Below are 19,209 nucleotides of genomic sequence, written 5' to 3'. Positions count from 1 at the left end.
TTATTGGCTAGCAAATTTTTGGAATATGCTTTTTTCACAAAACCTTATGTCCTATAGGAAACAACCCTACAGGTTCTAGAATAGTTGAGTTGTGCAGATGGGCCTAAAAGTGAGTTGAACAAGAATAAGAGAACAGCTTGCGGAGGAGGGAAAGGACAATATGGTTAAGGTCCTGAAAGGCTTCATAATTATGAATGAGTGAATTACTGAGGACATGTTTGACATGGAGGATAATGAAATACTTTTTTTTAAAAAACGCTAAAACTATACTGATTTGGCAATTCACATAATAAATGACATCTTAATTTCATGTTTTATTACCACCAGCAGATGGTATTACAGTCATTTTTGGTCTTGTTTTTAACCTTATGAGGCAATAACATATTAATGGTTTTTCACAGGTTAAAATAATAAACTGTAACCTCCCTTAAAAATTATTTATTTTTACTTAATTTTAGTAAAAGCAAAGCCGGAAAAATTTTCCACTACTGCTTGCCTCAATTGAAAGAATGGAGGGTCGAGGGAGGATTCTTCAATGAAGGAGGAAGAATTTAAAGTAAATAAAGAGGAAGATTATTTTTTAGAAAAACTACAGTATAATATTTAAGTCTAGTGAAACCTTAAAAATTTCAGCTAATTGAGGAGAAAAACAAAAAGTAGAAATTAAAATCTTAATATTTTTAAGGAATAGCTTTATTAATTTTAAGATTAAAGAGTAAAACTATCATCGGTGTGTTGCCGAGTGGATTTTAGCTGTACCTATTGCAGTAATGTGGTAAAGGTAGTTATACGTATTATTTATTGGTATGCAAAATATAGATTGCTAAAATGCTTAAAAATAGATTGTTTCTACATAGTTTAACCATTCATAAGTCTGCACTTCTATGCAGAGCATGCAGTAGGAGATAAAGATGAATCAAATGTAGAGCAAGCCTTGGTGGAGCCCACAGTCTTAATAGGAGAGATGAGCTATTTACTATGATACAAAGTAGAAAGGATTCTATGAGAAAAATATAAATGAAGTGCTGCAGGAGCTCAGAGGGAGAGATATATCCCACCTTCTGGAATTAAGGAAGTTTCTCTGGAGAAAATGGTGTTTGGATATGGATACCTTACTCTTATCCAATTAATTTAGCTATGCACAGTGATAATGATGCTAAGGTTAGAGATTTATTTTGCACAGTGGCTTCTACCATTTCCATTCTATTACAAGACATCAAAACATACCTTAATCTTCAACTATTTTATAAATATAAACCTTTCATCCCAGGGGAATCCGGTAAGGGAGACTAAATGGTTATATCATGAATCTACTATTTCTCTCAAACCCAAGCTTGATGGTAGTCTTATCTTGGTGGTCAAAGGCAACAAAAATTGAGTTAACAGAATTTTCCTTCCTGGAGAGTATAAAGAGAAATTTCAGGCTGCTGTGTTTATATTGTTGTGAATTCCAAGTTAGGAGAATCCATACTAGTAAGGTAAAGGCTAAGAAGCCTACCCTGTCATTCAAGTGGGACCCCTTTCCCATCACTTTTCTGGAGTTTTAAAGTCAGAATTTAAGCGGGCAGTCTACATGACAAGGTAATTCATACCTTGCCTTCTCTTTTTCCACTTCAGCCTCTAAAAATGTGATCTCCAGCTCCCAAAAGTAACACCCTGTAAAAATAAAATGTTAAACTAAGAGTATGGAAAGACATTTATGAGTCCCTCTCAAGTTTCCATGTCTGGACCACTAACCTCTATTGGCTTTTGTTTAGCAAATGGTAACATTAAATAGCTGTTTGTTGAGTGAATAAACAGATAAGTAGAGAAATAATCAAATGAAGGGATTTTTGCTTTCCTGCTTTGTCCCCTTCTCAAATGGAAACTCTGCCCCCTTGCCTGAGGACCATCTCTTTCCCTGCTCTTTGTTTCTCAGGGATGGGTGCAAGAGGACCTGACATCAGGGTGCCCTTCTAGGACTGGAGGGTGGTGCCTCCATGAGGCTCAAGTATCTCACCCAGACCTCTGGCCTTTTAATTCCTCTAGTTTTTAACACCTGAAAATCTACAGCATTCTAGGAAATGTTCCTTCACTTTTCCTGGCAAGAGGAGAGAACACCAAGAATGGTGTAGTTTTACTTTAATTTTGAAAAATTTTTAACACTATTATCCTTTCTTTTTAAGGAATACCTATACATTCATTGTGCTTTTTCCCGTTCTTAGAAGTCCCCATCTTCATCCCCATGGATTCAGGTTAATATCTGAAAAGGATTTCAGGAAAAGGATTTTTCTGGCCATTTAATTTCAGTATGATTGTTTGTTGTTTGTTTTTGGATACCCAAAAGGGTCAGCAAAATCTTTCAAGGTGGGCATGATATCCACTGTTACTAGAACTCACTTTGCTTTCTTCTGACCCTGATCAGAAATTTGTGTCTGATATTTTATTCCCGGAGGAATAAAGGGCCTTCCTGGGTTAATGATCTAACATTTTGGTTTTCTCAGGGTTTAGATATTATACTGTATAGTTTTGTATGCATATTTAAAGGCACAATAATTATAAATTTAAATAACATTACGGCAAAGCACATTTTAAGATCCTTGTTAAAAGTTTCTTTTGGAGCATTTAGTAAACACTTTTCTCTTTTTTACTTTCTAGGTTTATATCTATGCCTTCATTAAGATTAGCCAGTCATGTCACTGAGGGAAAATGTTTCTTCTCCCCTAGCTTTGTAGGTTCTGATGGTCCCTGAATTCAATGCTGGGAATGCTTGAGTCAAAATCCAGACACTCAGCAATACAATAGGAAACTATTCTCTCCTCCTCTCATTTACCCCCAAGCAGATTCATAAAAGAAAAGGGATCTGGCCAGAGGCAAATATGAATGTGCAGGATGAGCTCAAGCTATCCCTCTACCTTTCTCCCTCTACCTTTAGTGGCTTCTGAGATCAGGTCCTCTTTGTATCTCCATCCTTTCTAATTAATCAACATAAGGTATCCAATATGTCCTTACCTGTATTCACAGGGACATGGTAGATATATGTACTGATATAGAAAGGTGGTCAAGATGAAATAGGTCATAAAAATGTAAATTGCAAGACATGTACCACTATGGTCCCTTTTTGTTATTAATATGTTTGTGTGCACACAAAAAAGTTTGGGATAAATACAGTCCAAATTATGCATGTTTCTCCAGAAATAAAAAGTGAGTCCCAGATATCCAGGTGCTTTTATCCTGGTGATAAACCTGCCCCTCCCGCAGCTTCCACACATCCTCGGCAGGAGTGAAGAAGTTCTCCCAGGACTCGGTTGCTCCTGTTAAGCCCTCGGGTCTCCCTCACAGGCCTGCTCAGAGCACAGCTTCACTACCACTCTCTGCCTTAAGGTCATCAGGACTACTTCTAAAATGCCCTTCATCCCTGTTTACATCAGTCACCACAAGAAGTCCAGGAATCCAGATCATCCCTCATCCCATGCACTTTCCTCATACTACTCCTGTACATCCCCTTTTCTACGTGGACATTTGATCTTGTCAACTCCTGAAATCCTTGCACCAAACAATGGAATATTATTTAACCATAAAAAAAAAAAGAAGTACTGATTTGTGCTACAACATGGTGAACCTTGAAAACATTATGAAAGAAGCCAGATACAAAAGACCACATATTATACGATTCCACTTACATGAAATGTCCAGAACAGGCAAATCTATAGAGACATAAATTACAGTATGGTTGTCAAGGGCTGGGAGCAGGGTAGAACGGGGAGTTGACTGTTAAAAAATGTGTTTCTTTCTGGGGTAATGAAAATGTTCTAGAATTACATAGTGCTGGCGACTGCATAACATTGTAAAAATACTAAAAACTACTGAATTGTACACTTTGAAAGGGAGAATTTTATACTGAGTTATATCTTAATAAAAAAAAAAGTTTTCTCAGTTCGTGGCTCTAACTGGCCGAGTAGTTAAAAAGGGCAGTAACAACTTGGAATCACAGACTTAGTTTAAAATATCATTGTAAACAGGATTAGACCTAGAGCACAAGTGCAGGACTGGCCTTAGGAGCCCAGACAGTTCACAAATAGAAATTGAAGGAAAGGGAAAGGCAGTGCATAATTATATGGATAGGTAGGTGGCTGAAGGTCTCTTCTGATTGCTTCAGTTTTCTCAGTGAAATAGGAAACAAGGTCATTAGCTTCTTGAAACTAACTCACATTCTCAGATTCTTTCTAGACAAGCAGGTATAATTCCATACAAACACAAGTAAAAAGCAAATAAATCAATCTCCTCTGTCAATAACTCATTGTCACACACAAATTTTTTTCTAAGCCCTTTAGTGGTCCTGGTCTTTTCTCCCCTCTGAATTTTTTGGAAAACAGTTTGATAAATCAAAACTTAGAGTTTATTTCATCATCAAAAGACATGTGGAAATGTTTTTTTTGTTTGTTTAAGAGTGTAACAATAGAACAGGCTTTTAACCACTGTTCCAATTTCGAAACTTTAGAGGCTTATGGGAAGTAAATGAAATGAAAGTACGGTATTTTTTGTCCTTTGCTTCAAACCAACATTATACTAAGAGATGCAGTGAGGAAAAGAAGAGGCCACTTCTTTATTATCTCTCTATCCTCATACTTATTAAGTGTCTGGCACTCAACAAATATTTTTATGATCACTTATTGAGTGATTGAATGACTATAAAATTGACCTTGCCCTCAAGAGTTTAGATGCTATTGGAAAATAAATGTCAGGTTAAAATAGTACAGTAGAAGCTCTTTCACCTGATCATGATTCAGTTTGATAGCTAATCAGTAGGGAATCATAAACTATATGTGAATATACTGTAAAACGTGTATCAAATATTTTGACTCAAAACATTAATTTATTTATACATCTTTTAATATAGGGCCAAAGCTTTGGGGTTAAGTCTCATAATTGGAGTTCTGTGAAATCTTTTTTCAGTAAATCACACTCATATTTGTTGACTGATTTCCAGTTTTAGTTTCTGTAAAGTGGAGAGGGAACTTAAGTCAGTAGTGAAGCAATTTGAATGTAGGCATCTTCTATATTTTAATGATTTTTCTCTTTTATCCCATCCATACCTGATTTTGTAGCAATTTCTTTTTTAGTGGTTTACCTTTATTGAGTCTTTATAAAACTTAGGGGTTTTTTTATGCTTTATAAACAACTCTTTTTTTCCAAACTCATATTTCATTAGTTTATGTAATATGTAATTGAATTGAATAGTTACTGGGAAAAGTGCAATGAACATAAACAGATTGGGGACAAATACAGCTAACACTAAGTAAACACACAACTCAACTACTGAGGTAAGAAACCTGACAGCATAGTAGAAAGTAAACTATTAGCCATGAATCAGTGCATGATGGACGTTGTTTTACAGGAGAAATGGAGAGCTTTGGCTGATAAAGAGAGTAAGTCAAGTGGAGGTCGTTTAACAGAGATTCTTAAGTATTTCACTAAGTGCTGTATATATAAAGCTAAGAATTACAGTAAGGGGACTTAAATAATCAGAGAGGCCTTCTTGAAGTAGGTAAAATTAGAGTTGGGTTTTGAAGGATGGTTAGAATGTGTGTAATTTGAGGAAAGGGAGCATTCTCAGGCAGGGGATGAAAATTTACCCCCCTAAAGCCACAGGGCGGTGTTGGGAAGAAAAGGGAGAAATATAACTTAAAGTGTGGTTCAGTTGAATAAGCATTAAATCATAAGTTTAAAGACCTAGCTGCATTCATAACAAACTTTTTTGTTGTTTTAATTTGGAGATAAAATAATGAGGGAGGAAAAGAGCATTCTAGGCAGGAGTAAGGAAAAAATATGAGAAAACTACCTAGCAAAGAGTTAATATGTAAGCCCAGTGAGAGAAAAAATTGGGAAAATAAGGAAGGGCCTATAGGTTGAAGCATAAGACCAGTGGTTTTCAATTGTAATTTTCTTTTATCTGTAATACATATTGAAAGCTTTCAGGTAAGATTTTGTATGAGCAGAAGATTCCACAGCTTAAAAAAAATTTTTTTAAACCACAGGTTTAGGCATGTAAGCTCACTGTACACATTATAAAGAGTTGTCAGAATGTCTTGAAAAGAAATCAACAGAAAAAAGTTGACTTAAGTTGTAGGAAACAATGGAAAACCAAAGAATTTAATTCCCACTATATTAGACAAAAGTTCAGTAAAAGATGGTTGCAAGCTATTTTTTGTTTTTATTTTTTATAATGATATTTGGTTCATATTTTCTGGAAGTATAAAATAAATACTGTTTGGATGTTGTGATTTAAAATATTGAAATCTAAGTATTAAACATGAGAGAATACTTAATGGTTTACTTATAAATAACTATATGAGGCAGATACTTAATATATGATAAAATAACGGGATATTTTAAAAATCTGGGATGATTTCTTTAAAGGTCCACAGAGGAAAAAATTCTCAAATCCGGTATGTACTATGTCATCACTATATGATCATCTTTTATATCCTTATTTTAGTCAAATTTCATTTGTTTATATGTATCTAAACCTTCTTTCTTAAGGCATTCAATCTTTCCACTTTCTTAATCAACACTTCTGACAATAAATTTTCAAATATATTCAAGATCACTTCAAAAAAAGTATGTTTTTTTAACTAAGATATAGTCTTCTGCTTAAAAAAAGATTTAAAAATCTGAGACCAAAAAATCTCTGTAAATTACCTTTTGAGGATGAAAGTTTGTTTTCTTCTATATTTTGATGAGAGAGATCTAGAGGGTTTTGGATATTTACTTCTCATCCAATAAGAAATAAAAAAAAACTATTCTTAAAATAATAGTTTCAAATTTGAAATTCAGCCTATTCATTTTTCATGAAATATTAAATAACAAAAGCCAAAAATGCTGTACATATTTTTTTTCTTCTAGTTTAAGGAGAAACTGCTTTATGTGGATTGACACCTTACATACTCGGAGTTTAAGAAGTTAGCTTTATCTGAGAAGTCACTATTTTTAGGTCCAGCTGTAATGTTTCTAATTTTGGTACTCCGAGTAGTGGGTGCTTCCTTTCCCAGAAGGCTCTGTATTCTCAGCATGTGCAGGTCAATTTGACATAAAGCTACCTACAAGGAGCAACAGGCCCATTGCAGGCTGTGTTTCTAACTTGAAAATTATGAGCAGGTATTGGGAGCCACAGGCTGTATTTGGGAGCCAGCTGCATGTCAGGACAAGCATGGATTGTGGTCCCTGGAGGCTGGGAGAGCGCAATGCTTGAATTTAATTTCTTCGAGAGATAAGAAGAAAAAAATAACTTTCTACCTGACAAGATTGACAACTTATTAAATCACTATCTTCAGAAGTGTGCTGGACAGTTTAACATTTACTTTTCAAAGATGATGATCAAGGAAACATCTCTACGAAGGGACCCGGATTTAAGGGGAGAGTTAGCTTTCCTGGCAAGGGGCTGTGATTTTGTTCTCCCATCACGGTTTAAGAAGCGGCTGAAGTCATTTCAGCAGACTCAGGTTTGAAACTTGGGTGTTTCTTTTAAAATATTTTTATTACTAATAAAACCACCCAAAGAACTCACAGATAATTTTACAGCTCACTTGTATCTTGATATTAGATCAAGGAATTAATCTGTGTCCTCTATTCAGCTATTTGCAGAAAGCTATTCGTAGAAGGATTCCAACAGGTTTAAAAATAGACTTTCTGGACCTGGAGTACAGTACTCACATTTTCCTCTTGTAGAAAGGGAATCCAGTTTTAGAGACAATGAATGCAATTTAACAAACATTTTATAATTTAGCTGAAAAAATACTAGAATTTTTAATAGAAATACCTTTGAGAAATTAGAATTTCTTAGTTAAAAGCCTTGTTTGCACTTTGAATCAATCAACTGTTTGTATTAACATACATATATCTGTAATGAATATTGTTTAAAAAGAATATTGATCCTGTAGTCTTTTTTAAAGGAAGACATATTTTTATAGAGAGACAACTGTATGTGTGTAATACAATATATGTATGTAGATAACAAAGGATGGCAATTACTTCTATGCTACGAGAAAATGTGTTCCCTTAGCAAGCTGTAAGACTGAGTCACTTTTGCCTGTGATGACTACTTTGCAGTCTATGCTTTCTTGCTTATATCCTTGTGGCCAGTGTCTCACCAAACACGATGCCTAACATTGAGTGCAATACAAATCAAGGGCTGTACAAATGCTGGCCATCCAAAATCCAGCAAGAAATCATGGTTTTATAGTTATTCTGACCCAGAATGATTTCAAATTATTTGAGTGAACCATTTGAAATTGCTTTTTTGTTTTTTCAAGCCAAAAAAGGCCAGATAATGGAAATGCTGCAGTGACATAATAGTATAAGGATACTATTCAGAATGAGTATCTAAATGATACTGTGTTTATACGGAAAGACTGAAATGGAGAATTGAGGTACTTTCCCCAGCTAATTCTGTTTTAATGCAGCTCCTAGATAGTACTGAAACAGCTTTTTTCAAAGTGAACAGATGCTAAACATGCCAGTAAATCTGACAAAATTTATATTTCCAAGGTTTATTCTATGATGTTTATAAATGGTCAGTTTTATTAAACTGCTTTAAGGTTTCAATTAGGTTTCTCCTATTGAACTCAATGGAAAGTAAATTGATATACCTGAAAATTCAAAATAAACGCATTATTTGTCTATTTTCCTTTTAAATATTAACATCAGCTTTATTAATGTGGAATTAACCAATGAATTAGTAAATACTTGCCTATCAGTGAATTGCTCCATGTTAAGAACACTAAGAAAAGCAGAGTAGAATATTATATAATCAAATACTCTCCTACTCAAAAACTTTGACAGCCAGTGTTTGTTCTGTCAAAGCAGAAGCACAGAGTTAACACTGAAGGCCTTGCTCTAAACTTTCCCCACTAGTATGTGTTCACAAGACTATCGAGTTTCATTCCACTGGCACCACTGGTCTTATTCCTATGAAGTTATCCATAACTGCCTGGATATCACACTATTGAAAACATTTTGGGGAAACAAAAAAAAGAATTTTGCTGGTTGCACACTTGGAGTCTCACAAGTCTCTTTCAGCATAGAATAATGGAAATGAAATGGCACTAATATAAATGCCCTGGTTAAAGCCCCTGAAGAATTCTGTTTCTTATTTTAGTATTTTAAGAGCACTTTCTACTGGTACTGACTCATGAGACAATATATTTGCAAATTTAACATTAAGGCAGAGAAAAATGTTTACTTAGAATAGATTATCAGTTTCTTAAATCAACAGTGGTTTGTAGACTTTAAGTTACTCTACAAATGTAAATGATTATTTTATTTATTATTAACTCTGAAGGACCCTGCCAAATTATGCTTAATCTAATCTTTTGAGAACCCCACCCTTTGGTCTTGTCACTCATTTTCTTATATGAGGAAAGATCTGTGCCCAGCACAGTTCTGAACCTTTTACGTACATTACATCCTATAATTTCTTTAATCCTCACAACAACCTTTCAAGAAGTAGGGGTTGTATTTTGTTTTATTACTGAAACTTTTCTGAGGTCACAACTAGTAACTCATCACTGTTTTCTAAGTTTTTCATGTTTTATTAGCATCATTTCCCTCTGTGCTGTTTCTTCCTTGACTATTATTGCTTTATACGGGTAACATCCTGATACTGCAGCAAAGGCTTGGTGTGACAACTGGCCTTTATGACCCCAACAGTATTAATACATGAGCAGACTCCACTCTGTGTATTAAAGTCAGATGTTAACACATGGGAAATAGGCCATGTATGACAAAAGTAGGAGATTTAACCATTTTCATCAGGTATTTATGTGTGTGAAACTTGTCTTCCTATAAAACTATATTCCTATAAAACATGCTTTTTAACGGTAGCTAAGATTTTTATCTTGAATTTAAAATGTATGTTCTAAGCCTGTATGTCAGGAGGAAATATGATATTTGAATCTACGTTGTACAGATCAATCATTGTTCAAACTCGAGGGATGGCATTAGGGTAATTTAAGAAAGAAGGACATTTGAGTAGTACTTTGTGTTCACAGTGAATTTAAAATAAATTTAGATAGTCAGCAGTCATGTCCATCTTCCATACTTTATGTAGCATCTAATACAGTGCTGTGTTCATGAGCACTGATAAATAATTTTGCCTTGATAAATAATTTGGTTATTATTATTATGAGAACTCTGAAAATCTTCATGGAATCTTTTTTGCTTTTTCTGCTTGGGAACTAAATTTCGTCTTCATTGGTAAGTAGACTCCTGCCTGAATGATGGTGTATCTCTCCTCCCCTTTTCTAAATCATGAGCAATCTCAATCTCACCATCCCTCCTCCCTCTTTTTTTTTTTTTTACTGTCCTTTCTGATCTCTCTTTATGGTACACCACATCAAATCCTTTTTGGAAAAAGGAAGGATGTAAACTATAAGTTAGTTAATGATCTGTAAAGGGAGTTTGTTTGTGGCGAAATTAATGAACATGGTCCTTGCCTATTAGAGCATACCAAAAATGAGATAAATGTATGTCTTAGAAAAAAGTGGCATGCCCCCAGGGGCAAGTGAATTAGCCAGGTAAAGAACATTCCAGAACTAAAATGCTTTAATTTTCTTAACAAAGATTTTCTTAACATCAGGGGCTGGCAGTGATTCCACCTTGGCAAAGTCAAACTAGGGAAGAAGGTGAAAGGAGTACCTGCCCCAAATACATTTTCGATCTATATATTTTAAAAGAAGAACTCATTGTTTTTGCCTAGGAGAGGTAGAAATTCACAGAAAAACCAAGAATAGCCTTCAAAAAGAATTTACTAATCCATTTCCAACAAACTGAGAATATACTTCAAGATCTTTAACATATCATATGACAATTGCTCTTTGATTATTTTGAAATATCTGCCATGCGATTGATGAGAAAATGCACTGCAGGACTGTTTAAACATAAATCTATGTGAACTTGCGTACTGACAGAAAATTAATATATTAACTTATTTAGTGTGCATAAGCATTTCCTAGAAACATGCTTACCACCCTCTGGAATAGAGTGAGTTCTCAATCTCTACTGTCTCTAATGGTGGTTTCTTGTATTTACACCCAACTTCCTAATTACTGGTGAGGATTCTCAGGAATTATATACTGTTTAGAGTGTTTGTGTCTCATAATCACATTTTCCTTCCAGATTCAAAATAAACCAGAAAAGAAACCTGGATCACCACTTCCACCCCCAGCCGCCTTTCCAAGTAGTCCCCGACCTCTCTCCCCTGTTCCTCATGTGAATAATGTTGTGAATGCACCATTGTCTGTAAACATTCCACGGTTCTACTTTCCTGAAGGACTCCCAGATACCTGCAGTAACCACGAACAGATTCTAAGCAGAATTGAAACTACTTTCATGGATATTGAAGATCAGAAAGCAGACATTTATGAAATGGGGAAAATTGCAAAGGTAATATAACTACTAAAGATTTATAATCTCCCTTTCTTTAGCAACCCCAGTCTCCCTCTCTTCACTGTCTTTGCTCTCTATTTTTTAAGCATGCACGGATTTTTTTCCATGTTGAAAAAATGTATTTGATTCTGTTACATTCTTATTTCATGGAACTCTTAAGTTTGAAAAAAAAAAAAAATGGAAGCTCACTAACTTGCCAAGCCTTTGGAGGTAACGTATTAACTGTATAATGCCACATGGAGTATTTTTAACATAGAAACAATTTGTGTGAGGGAGATAGGAGTTTTCATGGATTGCTTCAGGTAGGCAGACAAGGAGAAACTGTCCCAGTTAAGGCATAGTAGTTACCTGGTTCGGTGCTGTTGTCCCATGTCTGGAGAGCCCATCTAGGTGATGAGTGCCTCACTGTCACAGACCTACAGCCTAGCCTGTTTTGAATACAGGTCCACTGGATTGACCTTCTTCCTCTGAATACTCCCAAACCCTGAATGAGGAGCCCATTCTCCCCGTGCCTTCCTCCTTCCCTGCCTCCACATCCCTCCTGGTCTGGCCCTCCAGCCCTGTACTGTGGTAGCCCTGCCCTGCTCCACAGCTCAGTAGCCCACTAGCACTCCATAGATTGAGTGAGAGGAGAGCAGAAAGCCTGATGACTTCATGATGGTCAAGGGAGGGAAGGGGTCTCTGGATGGTGGGGAGCTGGAGAAGGACTTTGCTACTTATGTGCAGTGAGGATCAGTCTGTTAGTGGCATCAGGAACCCCCCCCAGTGTTGAAGCTGACAACATGGAGAGTTTGAAAAGATAGAAAACTATTTTGTTATCTAAATGCTGATTTGGGTTCACTACACTATGTACTGCATTTTTCATTCTTGAATTTGACTATTTAATCCTTTCTACTTGTCACTAAATGTAATTGTTTTAGTCTTATGGCATGATGATAGCATATGTGTTCAGGCTTTAGCTGTTCTGTTTAAAGATTGAAAAAAGTGGAAAACGGGCTGGCCCATGGCTCACTTGGGAGAGTGTGGTGCTGATAACACCAAGGCCACGGGTTCAGATCCCTACATAGCGATGGCCGGTTGGCTCACTTGGGAGAGCGTGGTGCTGACGACACCAAATCAAGGGTTAAGATCCCCTTACCAGTCATCTTTAAAAAAAAAAAAAAGGGGGAAATGTACATCTTAAATGTACATCTTTGTACATTTAAGTCTGTATTATAATAAGCAAGAAGACTGTGTGTATGTACATTTAATTTAACGTGACAGGCACTAGGACGTCCGCCCTTTTTAAGGCAGTTTCATTAAGGGTTTTTGTTTTTTAAAGTTTTTTGCCATCGATCCTGTGCAATATGCCATGAAGAATATTGTCTTAAAATTCAAGGCCACAAAAACAATGTTTGGGGGAGAAAAAAGAAAAAAAATGCCAGCTAATCACATCAAGCTCACTGCCTGTCAGATTGTTGATATATACCTTCTGTAAATAACTTTTTTTGAGAAGGAAATAAAATCAGCTGGAACTGAACCCTAAAAAAAAAGAAAGAAAGAAAACTATTTTGTTTAACCATAATAGAAGGCATTTACATAACAATTTACTGTTTATACCTAATAATCATGTGACACAATAGCCATTATACATATTTATGTCTGATTAACTTGTCTTAGTTGTAGTTGATTATAGCCCTAAATTTCATGTTTGGACATCAAGCCTTTGTGTTCATTGCTCTTAGACCTTAATTGTCAGCTCAGGTAGCAAGGTAAACTGCCTGTATCTTTAAAAAGTTAAAACAAACATTGCATATAAAAATGAGGATTTGTATATAATGACCTCAAAAAGTATCTTGATTGTGTTGGTTTGTATTGTTTTGTTTTTGAGTGACTGTATCAGCTCATTTTATTGAATTTTGCCTCTTTATGCTTAAAACCATTTATTTAAAAAATTGATTTAGTCATGTCTTCCAGTTAGCTAATTCTCATTTAATCCAGCTTTTGCTTCACTATCACAGTCTGTTAGCACACACAAAATTATCCTTATTTTCAACAATTCTTTACAGTGAAAGTCTTTTTTTGCCACTAGGCAGTGAACTCTGTTACTGCCCATATTCTTACAGCAGATTGGCATGGGAAAAGGAAAAAGAGAGGCACCCTTGAAGGGGCAAGAAGACAAGAGGTTGTAAGAGCAATAAATGAATGTTTTTATGGATTCTTGTAGTTTATAAAACTATTTGCAAGGCCAGCTTGAGTTTACAACCTACTCTTAGTGGCTCTTAAGTGTAGCTGTAAAGATTGAAATCTGTTTTTCAAGTGTATAGAAAACTGTGTTTATGAAATCTGCATCTGTTGGTGAAGTTTAGCTCATTCTTCTTAGCCCTCAAACATCCCTGGAGAGCTCCATGTCCATGTCTGGTTAAGTTCTCAGTGTGTAGTTTGTACTTTTTTCCATAGCTTTAAGTGATGTTAGAGAAGAAATGAATAGGGAATGAATCTAAGAGGGACAAAAGCAGTGTAGGAACAGAAACTGAGCAACAGTAAGAAAAGCGTTTGTCACAGACTGGGCCAGAAGATTCATCATGGAGTTTTGACTACTAGCAGAAAGTTGAGGAAAAATAATAAAACTCTCTTCTAAACCATACAAAGCCCTCCAGCTCTTCTCTTGTGGCTGATGTAGCACCATCTCAACCCAGCATGCCTGTGGCCTGTAAGGTAGCCTCTGTACTTGAATTTCTTCATCTGCAAAATGGGATAAAAATACCTGCCTCTTCTGCGTGGGGATCATGTGAGGACTAAATGAAATAATAGGCATGAGACATTTTAAAATGTTGAAAGAGCATTACAAATACTGGGTAATCATCTCCTGTGTGTAACATTAAACAACCTTACTTTCAATTCTTTATGTTGTTGGGCTATTCTTAGATCAAATTGTAGGTGTTAATGAAGTTTTCTTTGCTTCAGTGACTTTGATTACCGCACATTGACTCTTCACTCCTCCATTAAACGTGTTTCCTAAACCCATATTCTGAATCTCCGTGTATATTCCCACTTGTCAACCATTCTCTTCTTTTGCAAAAGAAGAGTCTTCACATTGATTTGTTCTCTCCTCTGTTACTAAAAGTTCTATTCTCTTGCCTTCAGATTAATATCACTTACTTTTTGGGATCTTATTGATCTCCTTGCTCCCTTTATCTTCATACTTTGATTTTTAAGCAGATGCAGGCTAACCATATATTTTTATTTTTTCCTTTGGCATTTTCTCCCAGGGCATGATACCTTCACACTGCCTAACACTTGCCTACTCAGGGTACCCATTATGAGAAAAATAGGCTGACCTTTCCAGTCTACTTCAAAACATTTTTGTTCTGTATCTTGTCTCTCAGGATTTTACGTTTACATCGTAATAAACTTATAAGTGTTAATCTATCAGTAAATTACTACTCCTTATGAGCTGACAGATATGCATTTTAACAGGAGTCTTCTGGAGAAAAGACCTTAATTCAGGGATGAAAGTTGTTTAAAGGCCTGGCCACTTAGCTCAGTTGGTTAGAGCATGATGCTGATAACACCAAGGTCCAGGGTTTGATCCCTGTACTGGCCAGCTGCCAAAAAAAAATTTTTTTTGTTTAATAGTGGAAGTGGCCCCACAGGAGGTGACAGGCATGCCAGCCCCTGGAAGTATTTCAGCTGAGGATGGTGACTACTTCCCAGGGTTGAGCTAGAAGATTCCTGGTTCCTTCTAATTCTGAAAAATTCATGAGTCACTCTAATGGTGGAAGTTTCAAACACTTTAGCAAGCCAATTTCAGTCTCTTCCTGTACTTTCTCTGTTTGTAGCTCTCCCACTCCGAAATACAGACTATTCTTTCAGCTTTCCCAGCAGTTGCCAATAACCCCACTAAGACTATCTAAAAACATTTCCTTAGCAAACAATATTCTGCGTGAAAGGAGGGCTTGGGATTGGGGAAAGTGGATTTGACAGTTTACACACCCAAAGTATATTAATTGTGAGCTTTGTACCTTGGCAATCATAATTTATACAATAAACAAAATCACATGGTTGCTAAGCAAACCCTTTCCCTCATTCTTGACCTCATGGAGGTATTCAACCTCTGGACTTGAGAAATCTTTAAATCTTTTTTTTTTTTTTTTTTGTCTTTTTCATGACCGGCACTCAGCCAGTGAGTGCACTGGCCATTCCTGTATAGGATCCGAACCCGCAGTTGGAGCGTCGCCGTGCTCCCAGCACCGCACTCTCCTGAGTGCACCACGGGCTCGGCCCGAAATCTTTAAATCTTAAATTCTACTCTACAGAACATGCTTTAGTGGCCCTGGCAGCAACAGCCCCTTATTTCTGCCTTGTCCTTACCTCTCTTGCCTTGAATCTTGCCTTCCATATCCTCATCTGTGATATGAACCCAGCAGCCCTGACCCTTCTCTCAGAATAACTAATGTCAGACTAGATACTCTTCAGGCTCCTGTGGAATCCCCTGTGCACCGAGGCCTCACACCAGGAGCAATTTCATCTGAACCTAATGTGGGCACATATCTAGTCTGCCTCCAAAGAAGAAGCTTCCCTCTGTAGAATGGTGAAAGCTCAACAGATCCTGTATCTAATGTGAATAGTAGGAATAGCTTTATCTCATAACAAGATATGACTCTGAAGAGTTCCAGATTTGTAATATGTTTTCTGTATATGTACAAAATTAGGAAGATTTGGAGACTATTTCTCTGCTCATATGTAGATGACATTATTACTAATAAGGAAGAATTTTCCTTGTAGGAAGAAAAGCAGGTAAATTTAGTAAGAATTCTTTCTTATAAGAGTAAAAGGATAATTTTTTAAAAAATTGAAAAGAAGAGCTTTTTATTGAAGAGAAAATAATAAATACTTTTCGGGGTATTGATGTTGTTTTTATATTCATTCCTGGTTCTTCCTAAGGCTTCTATAACATGTAGTCATTTGTGGTAGCTTCGAATATATAAATAAATGATAATAATAAAGGTGGCTGCATTTTTTTGCTCAAGGAATGAAGGACTTATGCAGCCATGACATTTTAGTCATTTTTTTTTCTTTCTAGAAAGTAGAAAATACATAATCTAAGACTGGGTGGGAAGGGAGGCTGGTTGCTTTATCTCAGGATGGAGGGGGAGACACTATAAATGAACTTGGAGAAAAGGTAAATGGGTTTTCATTTTCTTCATTAAACATGTAATCCTCTTGTTTCTCCTCTGTCTCTCTGAATCTGCCCTAGTTGATACATTTGCCTGTGCCCCAGTTTTGATCCCCCAAGGGCCCTTCTATCCACTGTGGCATGAAGGGTAAAAGCTACAAAGATCCTTTCTTTGGTTGTGTCTTCTCTTCAGTGCCTCTTGGCTTATTCTATATTTGTTTTTTTATTTGCAGGTCTGTGGCTATCCTCTCTATTGGAAAGCCCCCATGTTCAGGGCTGCAGGGGGAGAGAAGACAGGATTTGTGTCAGCACAGTCATTCATTGCCATGTGGAGAAAGTAAGTATATGAGCCGTCACTCTGGGACTAGGCAAAGAATTGTGTGGTCCTCATAACGTGCTTTATAAAAGTCACTTCTTTTACTCATGTATTCATTTTCCCCGTACCCTTTGTTGCACAAGGAATATTCAATGATTCGCACCCATACATACCCACACACAAGTTTTTTGACTCAAGCCTTTATTTTACATGTCTTTAAACAGTAAAGCAGATGTGCAGATTACCTCTTTAGTAACTATTTGACAGTTTCTTAGTTTTACTTGTTAAATTTGAGTCTCAGGGGGCTGGCCGGCTAGCTCAGTTGGTTAGATTACACTGCTGGCAACACCCAAGTTCAAGGGGTTCAGATACAGCCGCCAAAATAGGTAGATAGATAGATAAATGTTTCAGGATTTGAATCTGACAGCAGTAACATAAAAGTCAATAAGGACTCTCCTTTAAGGGGATCAACCCTGATGTGTCACATAAAAATATAGGTCCATTCTCATATGATCCAGTTTAAAATTACATATAGTCTGTTCATTAAAAATAACCAGGTTCTAATAGATTTTAATCATTAGTTTTTGAAAGCTCCAGTTAAGGAACAAAGGTCTAATATTTTATCAGGATATTCCTGGCTTTTAAAATCTTGACAGATTTTCTTGAATTCAAACCCAACTTTCTTCTTTTTTTTTTTTTTCTTCCTTCTTTTTTAGGAGTTATTTCTTGATATATTTATATATTTTTAGGAGAATGTCACAGCCTGCCCCTTCTATGTCTCTTAACTGATCAGCCCTCTTTCTACATGTTCTTCTCATCTTTTCTGGGCTAAATATCATTCCTAGTAAACGACTGGGAAATGCTGTTCACCTATTATTATTGTTATTGTTATTATTTAAAATCAACATATAATAGCAGTAGAATTCAGCTTACAGATTCCTTCTAACCCCTTCATACCACTTAAAAGCCCTTAGCAGTATGATGTTTGAGAACATGGGTATGTGATTAATAAATACATTCTTATTTTTTAAAATCTAGCAGCAAGTCAAGTTCACGAAGTTATTCATGCATTACGTTAGAACTAAAGTGATCAGAGCATATAAGACTGTATCAGTTAATGGACTTCTTTAGAAGAACTGTGCCTGCCCAAGCCAGAAGTTAGAAATGCATCAAGTTTTCCAGGTAGATTTTAGCCATTTCGTTCAGGGAATATAATTCTAAGTTATCCAGATACCAAGGGATAAAAGAGCACTAGGAGACTTATTCCTCATACATCATCTGGATGACACTCCAAAGAGAGTTCCAGAGGTGATCATCAGTCTCCTAGCAGCACAAATAGAAAACTGCCTGATAAAATACAAGAAATGTCTTTTTTTTTTTTTTTTTAATTGTGTGGATAAGCAGTCATAAAAGTAAGGGAATTCCTCGGAGGCTAGAAACAGAAAAGGCTTAAAAAAAAAAAAAACACTAATTAGCAGGAGTAAACTAGCAAAGGAACTACATTCGCCTTAGGGTATTTTTCTTTAGTATTTCTGGCAACCTAGAACATGGAGGAAGAAGATAGAGCCCAGGCCTGAACAGTAGGGAGGTCAGCTTGGACTCTCTCTCCTTTCCCCACCAGTAAAGCCAGGACTTCAGCTGGGTGATACGATTTTTTCTTTTATTTTTTTTTAAAAGATGACCGGTAAGGGGATCTTAACCCTTGACTTGGTGGTGTCAGTACCACACTCTCCCAAGTGAGCTAACCGGCCATCCCTATACAGGGATCCGAACCTGTGGCCTTGGTGTTATCAGCACCACACTCTCCCAAGTGAGCCACGGGCCGGCCCAGTTTTTTCTTTTATATCAGCATTTAATAGTAGCAGAATTCAAGAACTTAAAATGTGTAGATGTTCCAGTTTCCATTCACCTAGCTTCTTTCACCCTAGTAGGTGACAGCCCCTGAAAAGGCCTCGGCTGGAGTGTGAACCAGGGTTAGAAAGAGTAGGGAGATGACACAGCTCTTGTCGGTGGTGTCTTCAGCCATTAAGCTCAGCATTGTTGGCAAAAACCATCTAATAATCTGGGAACGCAGCAAAAAGTGAGTTATAATTATCTAGGAGAAAGCTTTGAACAAGCTAGGAGATTGGAAAAAAAATAGTCTATTATATGAGACATAAGAGCTGGAGACAAGAAGTATAACTACTTACACTCTATTTTGAATGTTCTAGGACCCTATGTTTGTGAACCTAAGGCTGACTATAGCAAAGGAAAAGTGGTATCCAGCTTGATTTACCTGCAGTTAACTGCTTAGTATTAAGGAGAGTAACAT

At 36.4% G+C, this 19,209-nt stretch overlaps 1 protein-coding gene across 2 annotated transcripts in view; it reads left to right on the top strand.

The window, feature by feature from the left end:
* The window catches only part of PPP2R3A (protein phosphatase 2 regulatory subunit B''alpha), a 159,609-nt gene that overhangs the window by 62,971 nt on the left and 77,429 nt on the right, over positions 1–19,209 (top strand). Inside the window, exons 1-3 of one of the 2 annotated variants that reach the window (XM_063113741.1) lie at positions 7,061–7,481; positions 11,155–11,421; positions 16,816–16,919. In XM_063113741.1, coding sequence (XP_062969811.1) covers positions 7,350–7,481; positions 11,155–11,421; positions 16,816–16,919 — 503 coding nt within the window. In that variant the 5' untranslated portion in view covers positions 7,061–7,349. Of the gene's footprint in view, positions 1–7,060; positions 7,482–11,154; positions 11,422–16,815; positions 16,920–19,209 lie in introns of those variants that run through there. The other variant, XM_063113740.1, reaches the window with a different exon arrangement.

This window comes from Cynocephalus volans, chromosome 11, assembly GCF_027409185.1.
Source record: "Cynocephalus volans isolate mCynVol1 chromosome 11, mCynVol1.pri, whole genome shotgun sequence".
NCBI classification, from domain to species: Eukaryota; Metazoa; Chordata; class Mammalia; order Dermoptera; family Cynocephalidae; genus Cynocephalus; species Cynocephalus volans.
This window is presented reverse-complemented; position numbering and strand designations above follow the sequence as displayed.